Consider the following 23,849-nt stretch of genomic DNA (forward strand, 5'->3'; position numbering starts at 1 on the left):
AGGGAAGGTGAGTGTAAGCCACTTTGAGACTCCTTTGGGTAGAGAAAAGCGGCATATAAGAACCAACTCTTCTTCTAAAAAGAAGCATGAATATATTATTAATATATAGTATATATAATATATAGTATTATATTATATATTATTTATAAATATTATAATGGTTATATATTTCATAAATACTGTAACCATCTGAGTGCACCAAAGGATGGTATGGATCAACTCCTTTTTTAGGGCAGCAGCTGACTGAGGGAAACCTTCCTCCCCCATTTCTGTGTGGGGCACACACACAAACACATAACCCCAGCACCAAAATGGAACTGAGGTGAGATGAACTAGTAGACAGGGGCACATGCCAAAGGTCATCAGCCCAAGTCAACATGCTGTCCTACCCTTTCCATGCCAGTCACAATGGGATACCCCCACTGAAGGCAGGGATCCCTACCTATATTAGCTTCCTTGTACTACCTACAAATAGTATAGTAATGTAATGTCCTTTGTTTCTGGGGTCTGGGCTATGATCAAATATCACAATGTAATTGACAAATGTAGAGAATGTGTAAAATTTTAGTGACATGTTTTGAGATATTTGTCTCTCTGTTGAGACAAACTCATTTTTGGTGGCATATTTAATTGTCCTCCTGATTTTGTGTTCCACGTAAGTATAAGAAAATGGTGAAAGATTGCAATATATTGGCATTTTCTTGGATCAGTAGTATGCAATGAACAGCATCTTAGCATTGAAGAGCCACAATTCTAAGCAACAGTAACAAAATATGCAAACGTACCCGTAGCTAGTTCCTAAGAGGTGAACTTGTTCTTTACACCAGTAAAAATGTAATGTGTTAAGTCAAAGAAGCAATGAAGCTATCCCTAATGTCTCCATTCCCCAAACTATGTAGCAAACACAGGCACTCTGTTGACTTTCTTCCTTTTGGTGGAGGGGAGGCAGCTTTGCTAGAATAGTGCCCCTTACCTGAAGTGCTCCATTCAGTCATTGAATGACCATGAAATTCCCGCCTCCTTCAAAACATCATACTCCAGTGCAGCATAATAAGTAGAGTGGGGTTCCATCCAAAGCATGTTTCTTTAGTTGTATTCATTGGGCCTTATTCTCAGGAAATTGTTCTTAGGATTGCACTTTGTTTCTAAGAATTTAAGACTTGGCCATGTGTGGTGCAAGTACATTTTAGTTCTTTCTGAGAAATAATGTTGCATCATTTCATGCCTTAATGCTTCATAGTAGCATTGTAGCATGCGTAGGCTTTAGCAGGGTGCAAAACCAACCCCCCCCCCAAAAAAAGGATCACAACCCAACCTTAACAGGTAGGTACTCAGAAGTTGAGCTGTACAATAAAATAATGTAAAACTTTTTGATTATCTGTACACCGCCCGTGGCGCCGCGGGCGCCACGGACTAAATAAAACAGTAAGCCCTTGGAAGGCGGGCTGTGTCCGGGATGAGGAAGGGTGCCGATTGGCCCCTTCCCCCGGAGAGACTATTGGAGGGATTGGTCTCTCCGATTCCTTGCCGGAGCAACTGTGAGCCGCACGTAGCCGCAAAGCGCCTCCCGCCGCGTCAGGCCGCCGGCTAGGGAGTCCCCGGCAGCCACCCTGCGTGCGGCTGCCGGGGACTCCCGTCCCTTATTACGACGGAGCTCCGAAAATGGCCGCCGAGGGACCGCCTAGCAGCCGAGGATGCCCCGCTGCCGCCACCACCGCCGCCACCGCCGCCACCCGCCGCCGCCCGCCCTCAACAACGGCTCCTGTAAGGTTCGCTTCCTTCCTGCCTGCTGCCCTGTCCTTCCCATTCTAGCGCCCATTGTATTTGGGTTACAATGGGCTCTTTTCCTAGTTTATTATAGTGCACAATTAAAAACAGAATAAAAACTTCATAAAAACTATACAGAACTAACAGCACATAAGACCCAACGCGTTTCAACCCTACTGGGTCTTCCTCAGTGGTCAGAACTGTGATTATACACTCTATATAAAATACCTATATTAAACTGTTTATAAAGTGTAGCTGAGTGGTTAAATGGAATCTGTAAATTATGGCTCCAACCAATATATGTAAATTGTATCCTTTTTGGAGACCACCTCCTATGATATGTACCTAGGATCACCACTCTTTGCTATTATTTAATTCTTTGCTGAGGGTGTATCTCATGTGCGTCAGAAAAAAAGCAGGGGTGGCCAAACTGGTTCTCCAGATATCCATAGACATCCTGGCAGGGGCTCATGAGAACTGTAGTCCATGGAAAACTGGAGAGCAAACCAATGTGTGCTGTTCCTCCAAACGGTGCTGAAATGTTCAGCAGCCTCTATCCTCTTGGCAACGAAAACCTCATGACTCCTTGTGCAGTGTCCAGAGATGTCTTTGTGAGAGCCTGGGTGAGGGATAGGTAGGGAATCTCATTCCCCATGCTTGTAGAGCTAGTTGCTATGAAGACCCTAATTATGGGCTTCAGGGTGGGCCACCTCTTTTAGTCCTCTGTTCTCCAGTTTTGATCCATTCATTACCCATATTCTATGGAACACCAAGCCTTAAAACGATTCTTATCTTAAAACAGATGCTAATTTTCTGCCCTCAAGCATTTCCCCCAATGCTTTAATCAAGCTCATTACAAGATGCATGGTACCTTTGCATCCTTTACAGCAGTGGTCCCCAACCTTTTTATCACTGGGGACCAGTCAATGCTTGACAATTTTACTGAGGCCCGGGTGGGGGGTAGTTTTTGCCGAGGGATGTCGCCGCCTGAGCCCCTGCTCCACTTGCTTTCCCGCTGGCGCCCCTGACTTCCCACTGCCCGCTGGGGGGCGCTGCCAGCAGCAGCTGCATAGTGCCACGCTGAGGGGGAGCCCCAGCCATGGCGGCCACTGGAGAGCACCAAAGGTGAACTGGCAGCAGAGTGGCAGGGCAGCCCCAGAGGCAACAGCCAGGGAGGAAGACGAGAAGGAGCTACGGCCCGGTACTTACTGATCCATGTACCAGTACCGGTCCCCGGACCGGGGGTTGGGGATCACTGCTTTACAGCATCTCTCCCACTTTCTGACTAGAATAAAAGGGCTCAGAGATCTCTATGTCTCATGTCTGATGAAGGAAGCCTCAACTCTTCAAAGCTTATACTCTTGAAACTCATTTTGGCCTCCAACAGACTCATATCTAATGTTTTACTGCAGGCCAACCCGGTTGCCTTCTGAAAATATTCTATCAAAGGAGTTTGATGCTTTAAAAATGATGACAGGCCCAGGGGGGATTGGAAGGGCTGAGATACAGAAGAAGCCTTCGGGGAGGGTGGTAAATACATACATACATACAGTAGCCATGTTGGTCTGAAGTAGCACAATAAAATCAGAGTCCAGTAGCACCTTTAAAACCAACAAAGATTTATTCAAGGCGTGAGCTTTCAAGTGCAAGCACCCTTCGTCAGACTATGATCTTCTTAGATCATAATCTGACGAAGGGTGCTTGCACTCGGAAACTCACACTTTGAATAAATCTTTGTTGGTCTTAAAGGTGCTACTGGACTCTGATTTTATTGTGCTATTTATTGATTTTAGTTTTGGAGAGAATAAGCCACAGCTTTATTGATTACAACAGCAGTAGCATTGGCACAGCATGGGAATGGATCCCTGCATCAGATGACCCACTAGCTGCCCAATGTACACCAACTGCCCCAGCCTGCCTATTGAAGGAAAACCATGTGATGGGAACCTCCAGGATCTACCTGGGCACTGACTACTGAGTGATTCCTTTGCCACCTGCTGCTGAGAGCCCAATATCAGCCCCTGAGCTGGGCATGGCACTATTGGGCTCCAAGACCACTTAAGGGAATCCCCAAACTGGGAAGACAGACTTTCAGGCCAGCCTCCCCTCCAAAAGGATCAGTCCCAATGCCAAACCACTCCACCAGCCATGATGTATATGTGACCAAAAAAAGAACCAAAATACAACCCATAACAACCAAACACAAAAGGGAGGGTGGGTAGGAGATCCCAAGCAGATGAAGAGGTTTTTGAGGCCATGACTCCAACTATATAGAGACAAAGTGAGTCCCCCATGATGGAGACCAGACCTGTGACTATCCCAAGATCCCATCCCTGACCCAGCTAGCCCAGTGCAGCAGGGCCCACCGCAAAGAACGACCTACCCCAATCCCCCAGCATACAGCTTACCCTAGCCAACAAGCACACTCCTATCCAGCTCACCACCCCCATCCTCCAGCCTCAGTAAATTAGGACTATTGCCTCCTATATACTTCTGAGTAATGTGGGTAATGTGTAGCAAAAGTGGGTAATGTGTAGCAGAATTCATATGTTTCCTCTGCTGACCACATACAAAAATCAGCTCTTTTACCTTATCTATGTATGTGATATATGGCTGCAGTAATGACTAGTGCTTGCAAATGTGGAAATAGATGTGGTAAGTATTCCAGATTAATTTATCTGTAACAAAGGAGTTTGGGGTACAAGCTTTTTTTAAAAAAAATGGCAATTTTTATATAACTGGGAACACTACTTCCCAAGTGCATATCCTAATGTTTTCCATCCTGCTCAATTATTATACAATGCCATTCAGTATGAAGCATCCTTCATCTTTGACAAAGTGGCACTGTTGGCATTTGTCATCTTTCAGTGGATACAGTGTGTGTCCATGGATGTGCATGCTTGCATGGGCATGATTATTTCAAACTGGCTTCCATCTCCAGTGAATGCACTCCCTCCCAGCTTGCCACACCCATCCCCCATCCTCAATAAGCCAGAACTACTGCCTTCTGTGCACATCTGGGGACAAAGAAGTAGGTAACATGTTGCAGAATTGGTATATTTAGTCTGCTGCCAACATAACAAATTTTCTCTTGGTATAGTAGTTAAGAATGACAGCCTCTAATCTGGAGCACTAGGTTTGTTTCTCTACTCCCTACTCTTCCACATGCAACCAGCTGAGTGACCTTGGGTTGGTCACAGTTCTCTCAGAGTTCTCTCAACCTCACCTGCCTCACAGGGTGTCTGTTATGAGGAGAAGAGGGATAGGCAATTGTAAGCCACTTTGAAATTCCTTTGGGTAGTAAAAAGCAGGGTACAAATAATCAGCTCTTCTTCCTTCAACTGTAGCATTAATCCATTCCGTGACCAATTTTAGTCTCCTCCAAACCACTCCTCTCTACCTCTACTAGATTTCCGCACTGATGTTTCTCTTGTGACACATTCCCATTAATAAATTAAACTGTTCTAATTATGATAGTTCCCATTAAGAATAGTAGTGCTTCTAAAATTTTTGTCTAAATGACCATAAATAAATGATTTGATTTTGATAGTTTCCATTAAGAATTGTATTTTATGAAAGATAATAAAAAGTTAAAAAGCTCTCAACTGAAGAGTTCAATTTCCAAGACAGCCAAACTGTTATAAAACTAATTTTAAAGTTGTAATGTTGTCATGATACCAAGTTTCAGTACAAGAAAGAAAGCCTCTATTATATTGTGAAATTATGAGGCATTCTTGTGGAACTCTGTCTTTGATGACTTTGGAAATGTCTTTGATGACTTTGGGAAATTAGGAGTATGTCGATGACATTCCCACAACACTTCAAGTTAAATGCTTAATGCAGAAATGATTACATAATGATACAGTATTAACTGTATAGCCTAACATAGTCTGCTAAAAAAGAAATCGGATTAGTGAAATATATAAATGTGTTTGGCTTGGAGAAGAGGAGGGAGTAAATCTCAGGATACTTTTTAGACTATATGATGTTGCAGTTATGAGGATAAACAGGATTTTTGCTTATCCATTGTCAAGGGAACTAATAAAATAAAATGTAGATAAAAATACAGAAAAGCATTCTTCTGTTGTGGGTAATATCGAACTTTCCCATTTTTGTGCTTATAACAGTCTCACAGCCATTGTGTGTGTGTGTGTGTGTGTGTGTGTGTGTGTGTATAAGCTTCATGACAGTCCCCAAAGAAATTATTATCAGTCCCAAAAGAAAAATATCTGGTTTCATTTGTATATTATTCTTTTAAGAGTAATGCATGCATTCGTTACCAGAATATTTTTGTCTTCTTAAATCTCTACCAAAGATGATACAATATCCCTTCATATTTGTATTTCCAACAAACATTGGACATATTTTTGTACATTTTAGGTAAGCTCTTGTGTGACAGATACCAATAACACACCATTTTATAATAGTTCTCTTCAATAGAAATTTAAGACCCTTTGTCTACATATTTTCCCAATGTGCCATTTGTATACCATGTCCAATATATTTCACCCATTTTAATCATACATTTTTTCACAAATTCTTCCTGTCTCTAATTTTGATAAAAGTTTATACATCTCAGAAATATTATGTTCCTCGTTTGTACAGAGTTCTACTTCAAAGACAGTCTTAGCTTGATCAAAACCATGATCTTTTTTCTGCTATAAGCCTTTCTGATAGTTGTGCATAGAAAAACCATTGAGATATATAGCCAATCAGATCTTTTCTTGTTTGCATTTTACACACCCACTGAGAGAAATCCAATATATCACAATACATCAACCATTCATCTTTAAATATCATTTATTGCCCATAGAACATTTCATGTGTTGAAATCCACAAAGAGTTTTTCAGACATAATCTAAATTTATATTTATTCTATATTCTCAAAATGGCACATCTAATAAAATGATTTTTAAATATATATTAACTTTATTTTATCACACTATAAATAACTGTGCCATCCATATATCAAAACACGTCCTTCTAAATACAATAACCATCTATTCATCAACATAATCCACTCTTTCATCCAAGCTAAACAGGCTATGATATATTATTTCAGATCAAGTAAACACAATCCACCTTTTTCCTTTGCATCTTATAATAAATTTTACTCTTGTTTCCCCCCCGCCATACAAATTTAGATAAATCTTTCTGCCATTGTTTGAATAGTAAATCAAAAGTCAAAACAGGTATTATCTGCAACAAAAATAACATTCTAGCAAGAACAATCATCTTGATCACAGAAATTCTGCCCATCAATGATAATTGTATTTTATCTCATCTTAGTATAACTGTTTTCACTTTGTTCCTTACCTTCACATAGTTATTTTGTAAGATGGAGCTCTTCCACCAGGCTTTTGGTTGAGGTCAGGCTGACAGAAGATCTTGTCCCCTCCTCTTGAGTTTGAAGTCTCTCACTTGTAACATCATCCCTGGGGACTTGGAGCATCTGGCAGAATGGGGATAAGGCCTTCAGTGGATTATGTGACTGAATTTGTATGGTTTTCTTTTATTGTACATTTTTATTGCTTTTAGTTACCCCAAGATAGCAGGCCCAGGAGCAGTGGCATATAAATATAATAAATAACATAACATACCATTAATAGTTGACAACATAATACCCAGATATTTGACCTTTTTTTAAACCTTAAACCTGTCTTATTCATCAATTCCTCTGCTCTTGCAAATTCATATTTTAACATCTTAGTTTTCTCTTTATTAATTTTAAAACATGGTAATGTAACAAAACCTTTTAATTTGTTCATTTGTATTTCAACTCCTTTTAAGGGATTCTCCAGAATTAGCATCAAGTTGTCCTCAAAAGCTCTCAATTTATGTCTTAAAAAAAATTAGTTCCCCAATCTTTTCAGCCTGTCTTATCTCCATTCAGTATTTCCAAAGCGAAAATAAACAAGAGAGGTTTCAGCGAACAACCCTGTCTTGCTCCCTTATAAAACTCACATGGTTTGGTTAAATCTCTATTAACTATTATTCATGTTATCCTGAAGTATAAATTGATTTCACCCATTGTATAAAATTCTCTTTGAAGTTCATGCCTTCCAAAACCTTAAAGAGGAAAGACCAGTTCAGAGTGTCAAATGCTTTCTCTGTATCTAAGGTGCTGCGTGCTTTTCATTATGCTTTCCCAAATAAATATTTATATATATATATTGAAAAATGGAAAATGTGCAGATGGACTATTGGATTTGTCCGGCAGGGACCCAGGTGGCTTTTTAAAGTTGCAAGGCAAAGGCTAAACAAATAATGCAGAAATCACTTTGTGTATTTCAAATAATCTTTCTTTCCAATTGAATAAATTATTAGTGATAATTCAGTGCCAACATAACCACTGTAATAGGAGGTAGATGATAGCCTATCAGTGTCTCATTCACAGATCATAGAATTCCATCACTCTGCACCACTCCTATTATCCTATTGAGCAGTGGCTCAATTCATCTTGGATAAGATTGATTATGCCCCACTGATAGCTCATTTTTTATTATTAATATTAATAATTATAATTACATTTATTACCCATCACTTTCAGCATGCCAGCTCATGGTGGGTTACAAGACAAAAACCCCATAACAATAAAACAACAACCAATAAATAACCCCAACATGATGGGAAACAATCCTTCCCCATAACGGAACACCTGCCACCGGGCAGCAGAGGACTGAGTCAGCAAACATCCTCAAGATAGTCGAAGGATTATATACTTCTGAGGGGTGGGGGGATCAGATCTTCCTCCTGCACTGGCCTCAACCATAGACCTGGAGGAAATGCTCCATCTTGCAGGCCCTGCGGAAAGACGGCAGCTCCTGCAACACTCCCGGGAGCTCATTCCACCAGGTTGGAACCAGGACCGAAAAGACATTGGCTCAGGTCAAAGCCAAGAGTACTTCCCTGGGGTCGGGAATGACCAACAAGTTGGTATCCACAGAGTGCAAAGCCCTGCGGGGTTCTTAGGGTAACAATTAGATACATGGGTCCCAGACCCTGTCTTGCTCCCTCACATGGTTTGGTTAAATCTCTATTAATTATTATTCATGTTATCCTGAAGTATAAATTGATTTCACCCATTGTATAAAATTCTCTTTGAAGTTCATGCCTTCCAAAACCTTAAAGAGGAAAGACCAGTTCAGAGTGTCAAATGCTTTCTCTGTATCTAAGGTGCTGCGTGCTTTTCATTATGCTTCCCAAATATTCCAAAATATTCAACAAATGTGTCCTTTAATTATGTCTTAGGTAAAAATCCACATGGTTCTTCATGAATAAAGTCTTCTCTACATAAATAAAGTCTTCATGACTAAAGAACTTTTCAATATTTTCACTAAAATTGTGAACAATTTATAGTGAGTATTTAGCAATGATATTGGTCTATAGTTTTTGCCAGAGCCAGATTGAGACATTCTTTGGGTGTTAATGTTATGTTTCTTCCCTGTAAAATGGAATTCATTCTCATTTGTCACAGCTGTAAAATTTCATCCTCAAAACATTTATAATACAAATCCAATAGTCCATCTGCACATTTTCCATTTTTCAATATATATATATAAATATTTAAATCCATTCCCAAGCAATTCCAAAATTCCAAAGCAAAGAAAATCTCTTGTTGTATAAGGTTTTTCTTCTTTTAAATATTCTTTTCTTCTTTTACATTTTCCATGAAGTAAATATTAGCTCCTTGAATTCTTAGAAGCCTTTTAAAATTTATAGTCCCAAGAAAAAAGCCTTTTTCACTATCATAGTCTTGTTTTCATCAAAGATAACATCTCCATCCATCCATTAGGTTAACTGTTCAGCATGTAGTTGTTCAATGAGGGTTGGCAGACTTGATTTGCATATGTGGTGTCAAGCATGAGTAACTGTCCTCACATGCACTCAGAGCTTTGGCAAAACACTGAAAAACATGTTTTTTACCATTTAGACAAAGGGAGCTGCAATTTGAAGAATATTAGGTAAATCTTAATGATCTCCCTTTGATATAGGGAGGTAACATCACCTGAGTATATCTTCCCAGCCAATAATTTAAACTGTAGTGCTCCTCCATAAAAATGAAAGCATTAATCTGTCACAAAGTCCTCCCTAGAAGCTGATACATTTTAAAATTGTCTTCAGGAATACAGTCCATGTGGGCATTACAGATATTAATGACTATGCTTTCACTTTCTAGTCAGAGAAAATAGATATAAAAATTACCAAGATCATAGGATCAAGACTTCAGTTGTAATAGCAAATTTGTAAAGCAATTTAAGTGTTTAGGATATATATTTAAAGCAAATCTTTCTTGGAAAGTGTATTTGAGCACTGTTATAAAACAGTTATGAGTACTTGGAAAGCTATTTCATGATTGTAGTATTCCTCTGGGAGACCTTATGTTCCTGCAGCAGTTAAATACAGTTAATTTAATTTAATACTAAAATTTCTGGGCAGCTGCTCTGTGCTGTAGGGGTTTGAATTATTATTGTGGTAACAGATAATACTAAGATTTTACACAATATCTTGGAAACTCCAAGATGCATGGCAGGAGTAGCTTTGTGAGATGAGATTGAGGAGATGTCTTCTGAAGCAAATGTTTGGTGGAGATCATTTAATCTGAAAATTGTGATGTCGGGACTGAATTTAGAATCAGATCTTCCTGGATTAGTCATGCTGGGTCATTAGACAAGTGACTGGGACAAATATTTGGAGTCATTCGATTAGAAACATTTGAGGAATCTTGATTATAAGAATATGCTAATTAGAGCTTGCAGAGTATGTTTCTCCTTTTCATTTGATATTCTTCCTCTAATAAAAATATCAAACTACCTGAATTATCTCTTCCAAAGTATAGAAGGGTATTTATTCGTGGGCATTTGAACACCTTGCCATTGGCCTTGAGAAAGATTTATACTGTAATAGAGTATAATTAGGAAGGTTTTCATACCCTAATGAGTCATTGATTCTATAGATTGATTCTATAGATCATATTCTTTTAGATTGCTCTGAATTTTCAGATTTGATATTTGAATTGACTTTGCCTTTGCTTAAGCAGGACTCTGAAGCTAAATCTTGGTAATTAAGAGATAATTAAGAGATAATTAAGAGATAAACTAGTAACGTTGTATGTGGCTACATTTTTGGTGGCTATAATAAAATCATATTGTAACAGTTTGTAAATCTTAGGTTTCCATTTTAGCTCACTATTTATGACTTGTATGGTTATAATTATTAATTAAGAAAAAATTACCCCTTGTGAACATTGGGATCCTGATTTGAGCCCCAGTTCTCTACAGGATTATAAACTTTCTTGTAGAAACCATTTCTCTTTGTGCAAACGGCAATTAACCAAACAACAAATTTCTACTTGAAGTCAAACACAGGGAAAATGTAGGGAAAATACAGTGTGAAATTATGAAGATTATGCACTTTATGAAATGAAACTCCAAGTCCAAGATGGTGGACTTCTATTGGAAGAGCAACTCTCATTATATTTATAAATGTAAATGGCAGTGTACCAGAACTATCAATAACTTCTGTTCTCGTCATTACCAAACATTTCTCCGGCAGGGACCCAGGTGGCTTTTTAAAGTTGCAAGGCAAAGGCTAAACAAATAATGCAGAAATCACTTTGTGTATTTCAAATAATCTTTCTTTCCAATTGAATAAATTATTAGTGATAATTCAGTGCCAACATAACCACTGTAATAGGAGGTAGATGATAGCCTATCAGTGTCTCATTCACAGATCATAGAATTCCATCACTCTGCACCACTCCTATTATCCTATTGAGCAGTGGCTCAATTCATCTTGGATAAGATTGATTATGCCCCACTGATAGCTCATTTTTTATTATTAATATTAATAATTATAATTACATTTATTACCCATCACTTTCAGCATGCCAGCTCATGGTGGGTTACAAGACAAAAACCCCATAACAATAAAACAACAACCAATAAATAACCCCAACATGATGGGAAACAATCCTTCCCCATAACGGAACACCTGCCACCGGGCAGCAGAGGACTGAGTCAGCAAACATCCTCAAGATAGTCGAAGGATTATATACTTCTGAGGGGTGGGGGGATCAGATCTTCCTCCTGCACTGGCCTCAACCATAGACCTGGAGGAAATGCTCCATCTTGCAGGCCCTGCGGAAAGACGGCAGCTCCTGCAACACTCCCGGGAGCTCATTCCACCAGGTTGGAACCAGGACCGAAAAGACATTGGCTCAGGTCAAGGCCAAGAGTACTTCCCTGGGGTCGGGAATGACCAACAAGTTGGTATCCACAGAGTGCAAAGCCCTGCGGGGTTCTTAGGGTAACAAATAGATACATGGGTCCCAGAGTGCAAAGGGACTTAAAGGTCAAAACCAAAAATCTAGTATAGAGGTAGCCCCTTGCTCCTCTGTGTCCAATTATCTGGTCACAAAGGTGGTGGAAGTACCTTCAGACCCAGGCCAGAATGCCTCTTTCTCCTACCAATCAGTGCAACAGAGCCCAGTCTGTTCACTATAAGTCTGAACACTCAAGAAATCAGGACAATCCACTTCTTTTTCAAACAATGTCTGTCAGTTTTAATAAAGGATAATAGGCAAACACTTCTTTCTTCCTCTGTCACTTACCATTTCTCTAGCAGAGGCACCCCTGACTTACAGATTGATCTGAGCAACGTCTCAGCCCCTGCAGATTCCCAGGCTATCTAGTGATTGCAGTAGCTTACAATTTTTTTTGTTTGTTTCTTCATTGTCTTCCTATATTCACAACTGAAAAAATTATAATTGTATGACTCTGGAAGGGTGCGTTTCACTGGTGTACCAGTGTCACACTCCATAGGGATTGATAGAGTCTGAACCAGGGGCAGTCAAACTGCGGTCCTCCAGATGTCCATGGACTATAATTCCCATGAGCCCCTGCCAGCAAATGCTGGCAGGGGCTCATGGGAATTGTATTCCCTGGATATCTGGAGGGCCGCAGTTTGACTACCCCTGGTCTGAACCATTTAAACTCCTATTGTCTTGGAGGTTCTTTGACCATGGACAATTTCATCTTTCCCAAGGTAAATTATTTTAATACTTTGACCAGTCAGCCTCCTTGTGAGGTATTGTTTCCCTTCTGAAAGGATTGTTTCCCTTCTGAAAGTATTAAGATAGTGAAGCTGTAGCTGCAATGGCACATTTGATTTGTTGTATGTTACTCCGATTCTTAACCAGGTGTTTTAAAGAAAGGGAAATTGTCACATTTTAATGATTTCTGCATCCAAGAGAATATGTGTATATATTGAGGAGGTCAATGTATTTAAGTATCTGTTTTTATTTATTATATTTTTATTCCATTTAAACTTGAGGCTCATAGGATTATTTATTTTTATATTTCTATACCGCCCTCCCTTTTGGCTCAGGGCGATTTGCATTGTAACTTTCATGAAGCAATACAGTACAATAAACATCTTGACTCATTATAAACATAAACATATTTAACAGTGAACTTGTATCAAACAGTTTCTAGTGAATAAACAGTACTCAACAATCAGCAATTTACTGCACTGTGGTTCCGGTTTTCTGTTGGTGCAGTTGATGGGGGCTTCTGGTTAATGGTTGGTAGCTTGTTTACTTGATTTGACCAAAAGCCTGGGGGAAGAGCTCCCTTTTGGAGGCTCTGTGGAACTGTTGTACCCCAATTTATAGTTGCAGCAGCCTCTGCATGATTATTTTTTGCTTGCTTTTATTATATTTCTAAAATATAACAGCTTGGATCGCACAGAACATTCCCACTGATAGAAGGATTTCCACTAGTGGAGCATGAATTTATCAGCTTCTTGCTTGGGATACAGTGTGAGAGAGGCTGAAAAGTGTTTTAAATGGCATGTGTGAATCAGTTGCAAACTGAATGAATGTAACATCAATATTAGAGAAATTGTTTCATCTATGGTAGATCAGCATCATGTGGTATAGCGCAGTCCTGTATCTGTAGTTAGTGGGATCTCTGTGATTAGCATGATTTTCTCAGATGCTTAACAATGGTCTGATTATTTGTTGTGATGAATTGATACTAAATATTGGGGGGATTTAGGACAGAGGTCTGAAAATTAGTATATTTATTGCCATTCAAACTTTTTGGTCACGGTGATTCTACAAACACTGAGTACCTGTGTTCTTTCCCTGCAAAATAATACCCTCTAACTGAAGTGGCCTTATACCATTTCAAGTTACAGACTTTCTGAAAGTACTAAAAATTTAGCAGTGTTCTAGAAGTTCAAAGCCAAAATTATCAAAGCATTTTTCCCTCTATTCACTGATTTTTGTTATGGGCAGTGGCTATAGAGGGAAATCTGGGGGCAGATTTCAAAGAAGAGATAGATTCAAGTGGGTAGCCGTGTTGGTCTGAAGTAGCACAATAAAATCCAGAAGCACCTTTAAGACCAAAAAATTCTTTGTTGGTCTTAAAGGTGCTACTAGACCCTGATTTCAAAGGAGAGAATAAGAGATGCATCTGTCCTCAACAAGATGAAGAAAAAGGATTCTCTTTGTGCACTTTAGATTATCCATTTTTCCTAGAATCCATCTGAGAGTACATACGGTCATGTGGAGATATCATTGATACTCAGAGAGAAAAGTATGAATTTTGAGGGGTTGTTTATTTAAGGGGAAAGCTTCCTGTGCAGTGTTTGCAGATGGGCTGAGCTTTGATTCCGGGAGGCAGGTAAAAGACAACGAAGACAGATCTGCCAGATTATTCAGCAGAGCAGACCCAGCTGCAGTTCTCCATCTGTGCCTCAGAGTGCCGCTGTTGGCCAGTGTGGTCCTCAGAGAGGAGCCGGGGATCTACAGACATTGCCTTTGTTCCACCACTAGCTGCAGTTTCAGAAACAGCAGAACACCAAGTCCAGAAGACAAAAGTAACAGGATATAAGCAAATGAAGAAGATTTCGGGAATTCTTATGGAATGTTAATCTTTTGTTCTGGTAACATCATAACAGAAAATAAGATGGACATCTTGAGGAGCCAGAGCAGCAGAGTGCTCAGAAAGCACATTTTGCTTCTCTTATTCCTGCCTTCCTTTTCCCCAGCTGTGTCAGAGATCATTCAGTACTCAGTGCATGAGGAGATGGCAACGGGGTCCATTGTGGGGGATTTCGCCAAGGATTTGGGACTGACTGCCAGAGAGCTGAGGAACAGAAACCTGCGCTTTCTTTCTGAAGGTAAAAAGCAGTATTTCACTATCGGTGCAGAAAATGGAAACCTCTGTGTGAATGGCAGGATAGACCGTGAGGGGATTTGTGGGGACAGCCCACTGTGTGTGATTAATTTTGAGGCTGTGGTTGAAAATCCTTTGAATGTCTTCCATATAAGTGTAGCAGTCCAGGATATAAACGATAACACCCCGCAGTTTTTGAAAAGCGATATCAACCTTGAGATAATTGAGTCCACTTCGGTAGGTACTAGATTCCACCTTGAAAAAGCGGAAGATCCAGACATTGGGATGAATTCTCTCCAGAATTACCAGCTCAGTTCAAATCAGTATTTCATTCTGGAAGCTAGAAAGGGAGAAGAAGGGAACCAATATGCAGAATTGGTTCTGCAGAAACCTCTGGATCGGGAAAGGGAAGAGACTGTCCATCTGATCCTTCTGGCCTTGGATGGGGGAGAACCAAGAAAAACTGGGACGGCCCAGATCTGGGTAAATGTCACTGATGCCAATGACAATGCCCCCATCTTCACCCAGGAGGTATATAAGGTCAGCCTGAAGGAAAGTTCCCCTGTGGGATCCCCCTTCCTCCGGGTTTCAGCTTCTGATAGTGATGAAGGGTCAAGTGCTCATGTTACCTACAGTTTCAGTAATGTCGCAGAAAGAGCCCACCAGAAATTTGAGTTAGATCCACAAAAGGGAATAATTACAATTAAGGAGGAGTTAGATTTTGAAGAAACAGACAAATATTCTATGACCGTAGAAGCAAAGGATGGAGGTGGATTAGTGATACACTGTAAAGTTGAGGTTAAGGTCTTGGATGAGAATGATAATGCCCCTGAGGTGGTCGTTGCCTCCTTATTCAGCCCAATTCCTGAAGACTCTTCTTCTGGTACTGTGGTTGCTCTTATCAGTGTAAAGGACAGAGATTCTGGAGAAAATGGAAAGTGTGATTGCCATTTGCAGGGTAATGTGCCCTTTAAAATAATTTCAACATCTAATAACTATTACAAGCTCCTGACAGTGGGTGCCCTAGACAGGGAGAAAACCCCACAGTACAACCTCACAATCACAGCCACCGACAAAGGCACCCCAGCCCTTTCCACCCACAAGACTATCTCACTGCAGATTTCAGATGTCAATGACAACCCCCCTACCTTTGAAGAATCCTCCTACAATCTCTTTGTGCCTGAAAACAACCCTTCGGGGGCCTCCATTTACACTGTCAAAGCCTCGGACCCAGATCTGGAGCGCAACTCAAAGATCACTTACTCCATCCTCAACAGCAATATTGAGGATCTGCCTCTCTCCTCTTACGTGTCCATTAACTCTGAGACCGGCACCCTCTACGCACAGCGTTCCTTCGACTACGAGCAGTTCCGGGAGTTTCGCATTCAAGTGAAGGCCCAAGATGGTGGCTCCCCACCTCTCAGCAGCAATGTCACCATGTGGGTGTTTGTCCTCGATCGGAATGATAACAGCCCACGGATCCTGTATCCTTCCAGAGATAGCGATGGCTCCTCCTTGTTTGAGATGGTTCCTAACTCAGCAGAGTCGGGCTATCTGGTGACCAAAGTGGTGGCTGTGGATGCTGACTCTGGACACAATGCTTGGCTCTCCTTCCACCTTCTCCAGGCCACGGAGCCAGCACTCTTCAGCATTGGAGCCCACACAGGGGAGATCAGAACATCACGAGTCCTTCTGGAGAAAGATGCTGTGAAGCACAAGCTAGTCATCTTAATCAAGGACAATGGGTCTCCTTCGCTCTCGGCCACCGTGACGCTGAACTTGGTGTTTGCTGAGAACTTTCAGGAAGCTCTTCCAGAAATGAGCAACCAGGCAAGCGACTTGGACCCTCAGTCTGAACTCCAGTTTTATCTGGTGCTGGCTTTAGCGTTGATCTCCTTCTTATTTCTCCTGACAGTGACACTTGCTATTATGATGAAAGTTCGACAGTCTAAGAGTCCGAAATTATTCCAGTGCTTTGATCCCAATTCTTTGTCAAAGACACATGTTGTATTCCCACCAAACTATGAAGAAGGAACCTTACCCTATTCCTACCAGTTCTGTCTATCTTCAGAGCTTAGGAATAATCAAGTCTTGTTTCAGAAATCTCATTTCCAGGCTACAGAGAATTTGATTTGTGATGAGAGCTCACAAGTGGAGAACATGGATAACAACTGCACCTTGTTTAATTCTGAAATGACTGATGTTGAGAAGGTAAGGTTTGCTTTTGGAAATTATATCGTTCCTGCTTGCCGGTATTGGGAACAATTGTTAATGTTTATTGTTCGTAAGAGCCAGGAACAATGCAGGGTTGAGATGGTTAGCCACTGACCCAGGAGGACTCTGCAGAAGTCTTAAATAACCACATCCAACCTGTACCTTTTTGTTATAATAGATTTTTCAGCATCTTACTAACTTGTTCAAAATGTGTTTTTCTATGTTTGTGTCTGGCTATATGCAACATACTGTAGTGTAGAATGTACTGCTTCCCTGGTTTAGAGAATAACAGAGTTCTCAGAGCCTTCATCCCTCACCACTGCTTGACATCACATGCAGCATGAAACCGATTTAACCATTGAGTTTGGGGTGAACCCTAGAGTGTTGTCCTGGCATGATGATGTCACTTCCAGGTTCACAGAAGAAGTGACACTGACAATCGATCGATCAATATATATTTTGCAGTTATAGACCAATAAAATACAAAAATAAAATGAGATAGAATAGCAATAAGACAATTAAAATATATAAACTAAATACAAGATTAAGAAATACAACATAAAAGCTACTAGCTTAAAAAGCAAAAATAGTTCTGCAAACCTATCGGGATATTTAGAATGGCTATACATTAGTGACCCGATGTTTCCTAATTCTGGAAGCTATCCAAACAAACCTTGTTACTTTGTGAGTTAGAAGACTGTTGGAATCTGATAACAGTTGCAGGCGATGTTTTCTCAGGGTACTAGAGCATTATATAAGCGTTGGTACTAATGTACCTGTGGGAATAGGATTGTTTAATTTGCACTCAAATAAGACGTGTTATATGGTCTCAACCTGACCCTCATTGCAAATACAGAACCGTTCCTTGACTGGGAGTCCATCAAATTTCTCACTCAAGTATGCAAAGGGTAGGGCATCGTAATGAAGGAGGATGCATCTCCTGTACTCAGGGTTTACATCTTTGATTAGATAAATGTGACACTGTGAAAATAACATATATTTGTTCCCAGCCCCTGAATTCTCACATGGGTGTCAACTAGGGTCAGCAATGCTAAATCCTTAGCAGAGTTTCATTTTTCTAAGTCTACTGTCATTGATGGATTGAAGTCAAAAGCGTACAACTCTTTTTAGGATTGCACTGCTGGTATTAAACTATCAGTCTGCTGGATTCTATCTAGATTTCTTCATATCCCAACAGCATACAAGGGAATTTCACACCGTTATATTATTCCACTGGTGTGCAGCTCCAAATCTGTGCTTGGTAGTACAGACCTCCCCACCTATAAAAAATCATACCAGTATACTACGGCACTCAGATACAGATGCCACCAACATGTGCTGTTTTGGAAATACTTGATCCCCTTCTGTGGTCATGGGCTGGCTGTTAGTATGTTCTGCTGGTTCACACTATATGTTCACACGATTCGTTTATCACATGATATATATCTGCAATTCATCTAAGCTGCTAATGTGCTTAAGAAACACACTGTGTGAATAGCAAGAAAAACACATCTATTTTAAAGTAATAGTAACAATAGTAATATTCTGTACCCTACTTATCAGCGATACGTACAAAGATTTGTCAAATAATGTTTGTATTTTCACTCTTTTTTTATTTTTGCATCTAATTATTATTTTCATCACATTGTGATCGTCTACTAACTGTATAGATCGAGTGTTTCACTTATTACATATTATTCACTTATTATTATTGTATTCTAGACTAGCTTCAAAGCCCTTCCTAAGAACAGGCCTTGAAAGGGTCCCCTCCCCTGGCTCCTGGCCAGGCAGTTTAAGGTGGCTTTGGGCTGCAGCTCGCAGCTGGATCAAGTGGGGCGGGCGGGGGCTGGCCAGCTCGTTAGCAGGCCCAGGACAGAGCTCTTTAGCAGGCAGTCAGCAGGCTGGGAGGCCCTCATTCGCAGGCCCAGCCTAGCAGGCCAAGAGGCCCTCATTAGAAGGCCCTGCTTAGCAGGCGAAGAGGCCCTCATTATCAGGTCCTCCACCACAACCCTTTGGCCAGGGCCCTCTCCCCTTGCCTGTTGCTGGCTGAAGCCACTGAGGTGCATGTGAGAGCAAAGAGGCTAGAGTCCAGGACAGAGGGCGGGAGCTGCAGGGGTAGGGCCAATCAGGGTGCAGCCAGCAAAGCTGGCTATTCTAACTTCCACCCTCCAGGCTGTTTCACAAATATATAGAGGAACCATGGATAAGGATATTGTTTGATAGACGAATAGAGAGAGCAATATTGAAATCACAGCTCTATGATGTAGCGTATTGACTGAGACGCCAATCAGGCAGAGAAATCCAGAGATCTATCATACCTGGCTGTTCTGCTCCTGAAGCAATAGCACAGCTCGGATCACACTGACACAGTACCATTTTTGCTCTCCATTTCAGTTCAGTAATCAGCATTAGGGAAATCTGTAGTCTCTGGCCTTCAAAACAGAATCAGAGAGTGAGGGGTTCTTCTTTGGATGGTTACTGTTTGGGGGGATATTTCTCGATATATTTACTACATTTATGAGAAGACTCAGGAAGTATCAGTTGTAGGAAACATGGCAAAAGAGAAGAAGCTGTCATCTCTCAGAAGGAGGAGTGTGCTTTGTATCTCAAGGTAAGACTCATTATTTTGCTTTGAATGTACATCACAAAAAGCACGTGGATATATGGGCAGGTGGAGGAATATGTATTGAATGTGGACATCCTGGATGGAGATTCTGTGAAAATGATCCCAGGTTTTCATCAGAGAAACTGAAGAGAACAATCAATGAGAACCAAGAAATAGTATCCCAGTTTGTTATGCATAGGGTACAAGGTCTGGATTTGGGACTACAAACTGAATAGCAATAGATATTTCTCTCTGGTTGTGAAAATGGCAGTTCCTGGGGCTGAACTGGGACTAGAAAGGCCTCTTGATTATGAAGAAGCAGCTGCATACCACATGGTCCTCACAGCATATAATGGAGGAAAACCTAGTCAGGACTGGCATAGAAAAAAATACATTGTGGTTATTGATACAAATCATGCCCCATTTTTTGCCAGCCAATTTATACAGTGGATATAGTGGGAAATGGGCCCACCGATTCCCTTGTGATTGCAGCAAAACCCACTGACCTGGGTGATGCAAACAACAAGTGAAATATTCATTGAGAAAAATAACAAGTGATAGTTTCTCAAATATGTCACATGGATTCAGCAATGAGAACTAACTCTTATAGGAAACCTGGACTACAAGAAGTTTACACAGTGTGAATTTCAGGTCCAACCTCAAGATGGCAGAGATCTGACACATCAGAAGTTGTCAATCATTGTTACCGACTTGGATGGCCACATGCCCAAATTAGCAACAAACTCTCACATTCCTTGACTGTCTGAAGACTCTCCAAAGGGAACAGAAGACCCTCCAGAGGAAACAGTGTAAACAGTCTAAAAGGTCAAGATTCAGGAAGCAATGGGGGAACCACATGTTCAAATCATTTCCTTTTCAGGTCAAGAACATCCTACATAATACAACATCCTATATATTTCTGGGGCATTTCATCCAACTATAAACTCCTACCTGCTTATCTCTATCAGCTGGATTCTCATTTGGCTAGGAGGGCCTTCCTTCTTGCAGACACAACTCCCTTCCCTCAAGCACATCCTGGGGAAGATTCCATCAGATCCCACCTTCAAAAGGCTCTTTCTAAATGGTTGTAAAGTCCCAGACACATTACCACTTATTGTTTTGGAATGCCTTGTCTTCTCTCCCCAACAAGCTTCTGTCCAGTCATATCCGATGGATTTAAATTCCAAAGCCAATTCTAAATTCCTCACCATCAAATTAATGCTTTCAGAAAAGGATCCCACTAAACTTGACAGGGTAACTGATGCCCTTGGAATCATGTTCCAAATAAATAACTTGTGCTTGTTAGTGAGGGAACATAGTCTTGTCTAACCCATTCTGTTTCCTTGGATTGTGATTGTGTATTCCAATAAAGGTTTTCTGAATCTGAGTCCTACAGTCATTTTGATGCTGGACATAGAGATTGACCTGTGGTCCCTACAGCAGCAGCATCACAGCCATAGACCATGAAAATCCTCCCTTCTCTACATCTACCATAAAGTCTCCCAAAATGTTCTATATAAATGAAAACCCTTGCCTCTTCAGCAGGTGCTGAAACTCTCAGTTGTATGATTCTGGGAATGTGAATCTCAGTGGCGTTTTTGCCTTCTGAACAGTCTTAAAGGTCCAGATTAGCCAAAGCCTGTCAGGAATTGGATGCTAAGCAGGCCACAATCAGTGCCTCAGTGACCATTTACGCACTGGGAACTTCACTGCTCTAGCTCCCATGCATGAGCACAAATCAGGGGCGGATGAGGTGCACCAGGCCAAATGCTCCCCCTTGTGGGTGCAGGAAGAGGTGGGGCAACCTGCCACAACTAAAACTCCAGCCTGCAGCTCAGCATGAAACCTCCAGTGCGTAAATGGTTAATGGTAGACCAATGGACTCCAAGAATTTTCCCACTTTTACTGCCAATAAATTTCTCTCACCTCAAATACTAGAAAGAGAGGTTTTGTCCCTTGTATTTCATACTGATCGGTGAAGATTTCAGTAGTAAAGTTTGGAAGCAAATTTCCATTCAGGTGAGCTGATCATTGCAAAATCACTAGTAAATGTCTATGAAGCAATTATTTGCCTTACTTTTTGAGACAAAATAGCTCTTTGACACTTATCCAACAGTATTCGGAGAAGTCTTTGTGTAATTTATCATGAGAACCATAAAATACACAAAGCTGAAATTAGCATTGTGTCCTCAGATTTCAGATATGCATGGCTTTTAAGGCTATGGGATAATTTTTTGAAAACATTATTTTGGTAAACCCAGACATGGATGATTTTCTGGACAACACTGTTTGTATACCATTCCAGTATAGTGAAGCAGACATATGTGCACATATTCCTAGTGGATTAAGGGATCCTATGGACAAATGGCTGCTACACCTAAAGCTACATCTGGATCCCTCCCCAGTACAACTCTGCTATAATGCCGGTTGGGAAATTGGGTCCATACTTCCTGCTGAGCAGACATGAGACATGAGGGCAAAAGTAAGACACGATGGGTATGTATAAACAGCATCATCTGCTGTGCACACACAATTGGATTGGGACCATGGTGAATAATGCATCAGGTTGGTAGATGCTGCACATCTGAAACATCTAAAATACATTTTGGTTCACAGAGAGCGCAAGGCTTATTAAGGATCATCAAAATAATTTACGGTAAACTCAGAAAATTAAAAAATGGTGTGACTTCCATACTCTCAAGCAAACACATTTAAATGCCCCTTTTGCTTATTCCCCACTCAGCAGCTCCTCACGACACTTCCCTCACACACACACAGCGACTCCCCTCTTACGGTGAAGAGAAGAAGAACTGGGGGAACCCACTTTTCTCACTCCAAAGGAGTTCCAAAGTGCCTATCGAACACCTTTCCTCCCTTCTCTCCACAACAGACACCCTGTGAGGTAGATGGAGCTGAGAGAGCTCTGAGAGAACTACTCTGCAAGACCAGCTCTAACAGGACTGTGATTAGCCCAAGGTCACCCAGCTGACTGCATGTGGCGGAGTGGAGAATCAAACCTGGTTCTCCAGATTAGAGGCCGCCACTCTTAACCACTGCACCACGTTGGCTCCCTGAATAAGTATTCACCAACTGACAATACAGAAAGTGGGTAGCTGTCTTGGTCTGAAGCAGCACAATAAAACAAAATCAGAGTCCAATAGCACCTTTAAGACCAACAAAGTTTGTCTTTGCTATATATTCCCACTGTCATGAAGGGAGTTCATAGCCTAAGGAAGAGTGCTTGCATTCGAAAGCTTACACCCTGAATAAATCTTTGTTGGTCTTAAAGGTGCCACTGACTCTGATTTTGTGTTATAATACAGAAAGTGTCTGTTTTTGGGTGGGCACTCTTTGACATGTGGCTTTATTTCCCATCATCTTTTGTGCTGAACCTCCAAAGCAATTCCAGGCTTTTCTTGCAGGAACTGCTTTGAAGAAACTATCTAAAATGAAAGATTATATATTTAGTACACGCCTCACTGTCTTTGTTTATAAAAATAGAGTCCAATAGCACCTTTAAGACCAACAAAGATTTGTTCATAAAGTTCTGAAACTTTCCCCAGGAATTAGTTTGACTTCATTTGAGAGCATTTTCTAAAGCATTATATGTTTGCTTACTTCTATAAACATTGCCTTCGTGGACAAAGGCAAGGCAGGAAAAAACACAGGTGTACAATAACTGCAAAATCCACCCTCCTCCCGAGAGAAAGATCACTGCCTAGCCAGCCCCTGGAGCTGTTTTGTCCAGTCAATGCTCCTGCAGTTTCCCCATTGAGACTCTGAGTGCCGCTGTTGGCCAATGCCGGCTCAGGATAGAAGTAAAGTCACTTCCAGCCACTTTTCCGTTAGCGCAACGATTTCTGAATTATGCTCTGCAAAACCATTAGAAGACCGAGCTGAGGGGCAACGCAGCCTCCTACCCGAGGAAGAATCCTTCCCGTTTAGATAATACCGGGGATTGACGCCTGAGTCTGACAGCAACTTCTGCAGCCTGTTAAAAAAAAAAAAAAGGCCACTTAAGAAGTGCATTCACAGGGAGAGGAGAAAGGATGCAGACAAAGCAGCTGAGAAAATGGATG

General features: G+C 41.0%; 2 protein-coding genes across 5 annotated transcripts in view; both read left to right on the top strand.

Moving 5' to 3' along the window:
* LOC143823482 (protocadherin gamma-B5-like) overlaps positions 1–23,732 on the top strand; it is a 32,188-nt gene extending 8,456 nt beyond the window's left edge. Inside the window, exons 2-5 of the mRNA XM_077309856.1 lie at positions 14,312–14,324; positions 14,824–16,823; positions 17,067–17,162; positions 23,658–23,732. Of these exons, the coding sequence (XP_077165971.1) occupies positions 14,312–14,324; positions 14,824–16,823; positions 17,067–17,162; positions 23,658–23,732 (2,184 nt within the window). The remainder of the gene's footprint in view (positions 1–14,311; positions 14,325–14,823; positions 16,824–17,066; positions 17,163–23,657) is intronic.
* Positions 1–23,849, top strand: part of LOC143823452 (protocadherin gamma-A6-like) — a 285,370-nt gene that overhangs the window by 213,625 nt on the left and 47,896 nt on the right. The window lies entirely within an intron of this gene.

This window comes from Paroedura picta, chromosome 14, assembly GCF_049243985.1.
Source record: "Paroedura picta isolate Pp20150507F chromosome 14, Ppicta_v3.0, whole genome shotgun sequence".
NCBI lineage: Eukaryota > Metazoa > Chordata > Lepidosauria > Squamata > Gekkonidae > Paroedura > Paroedura picta.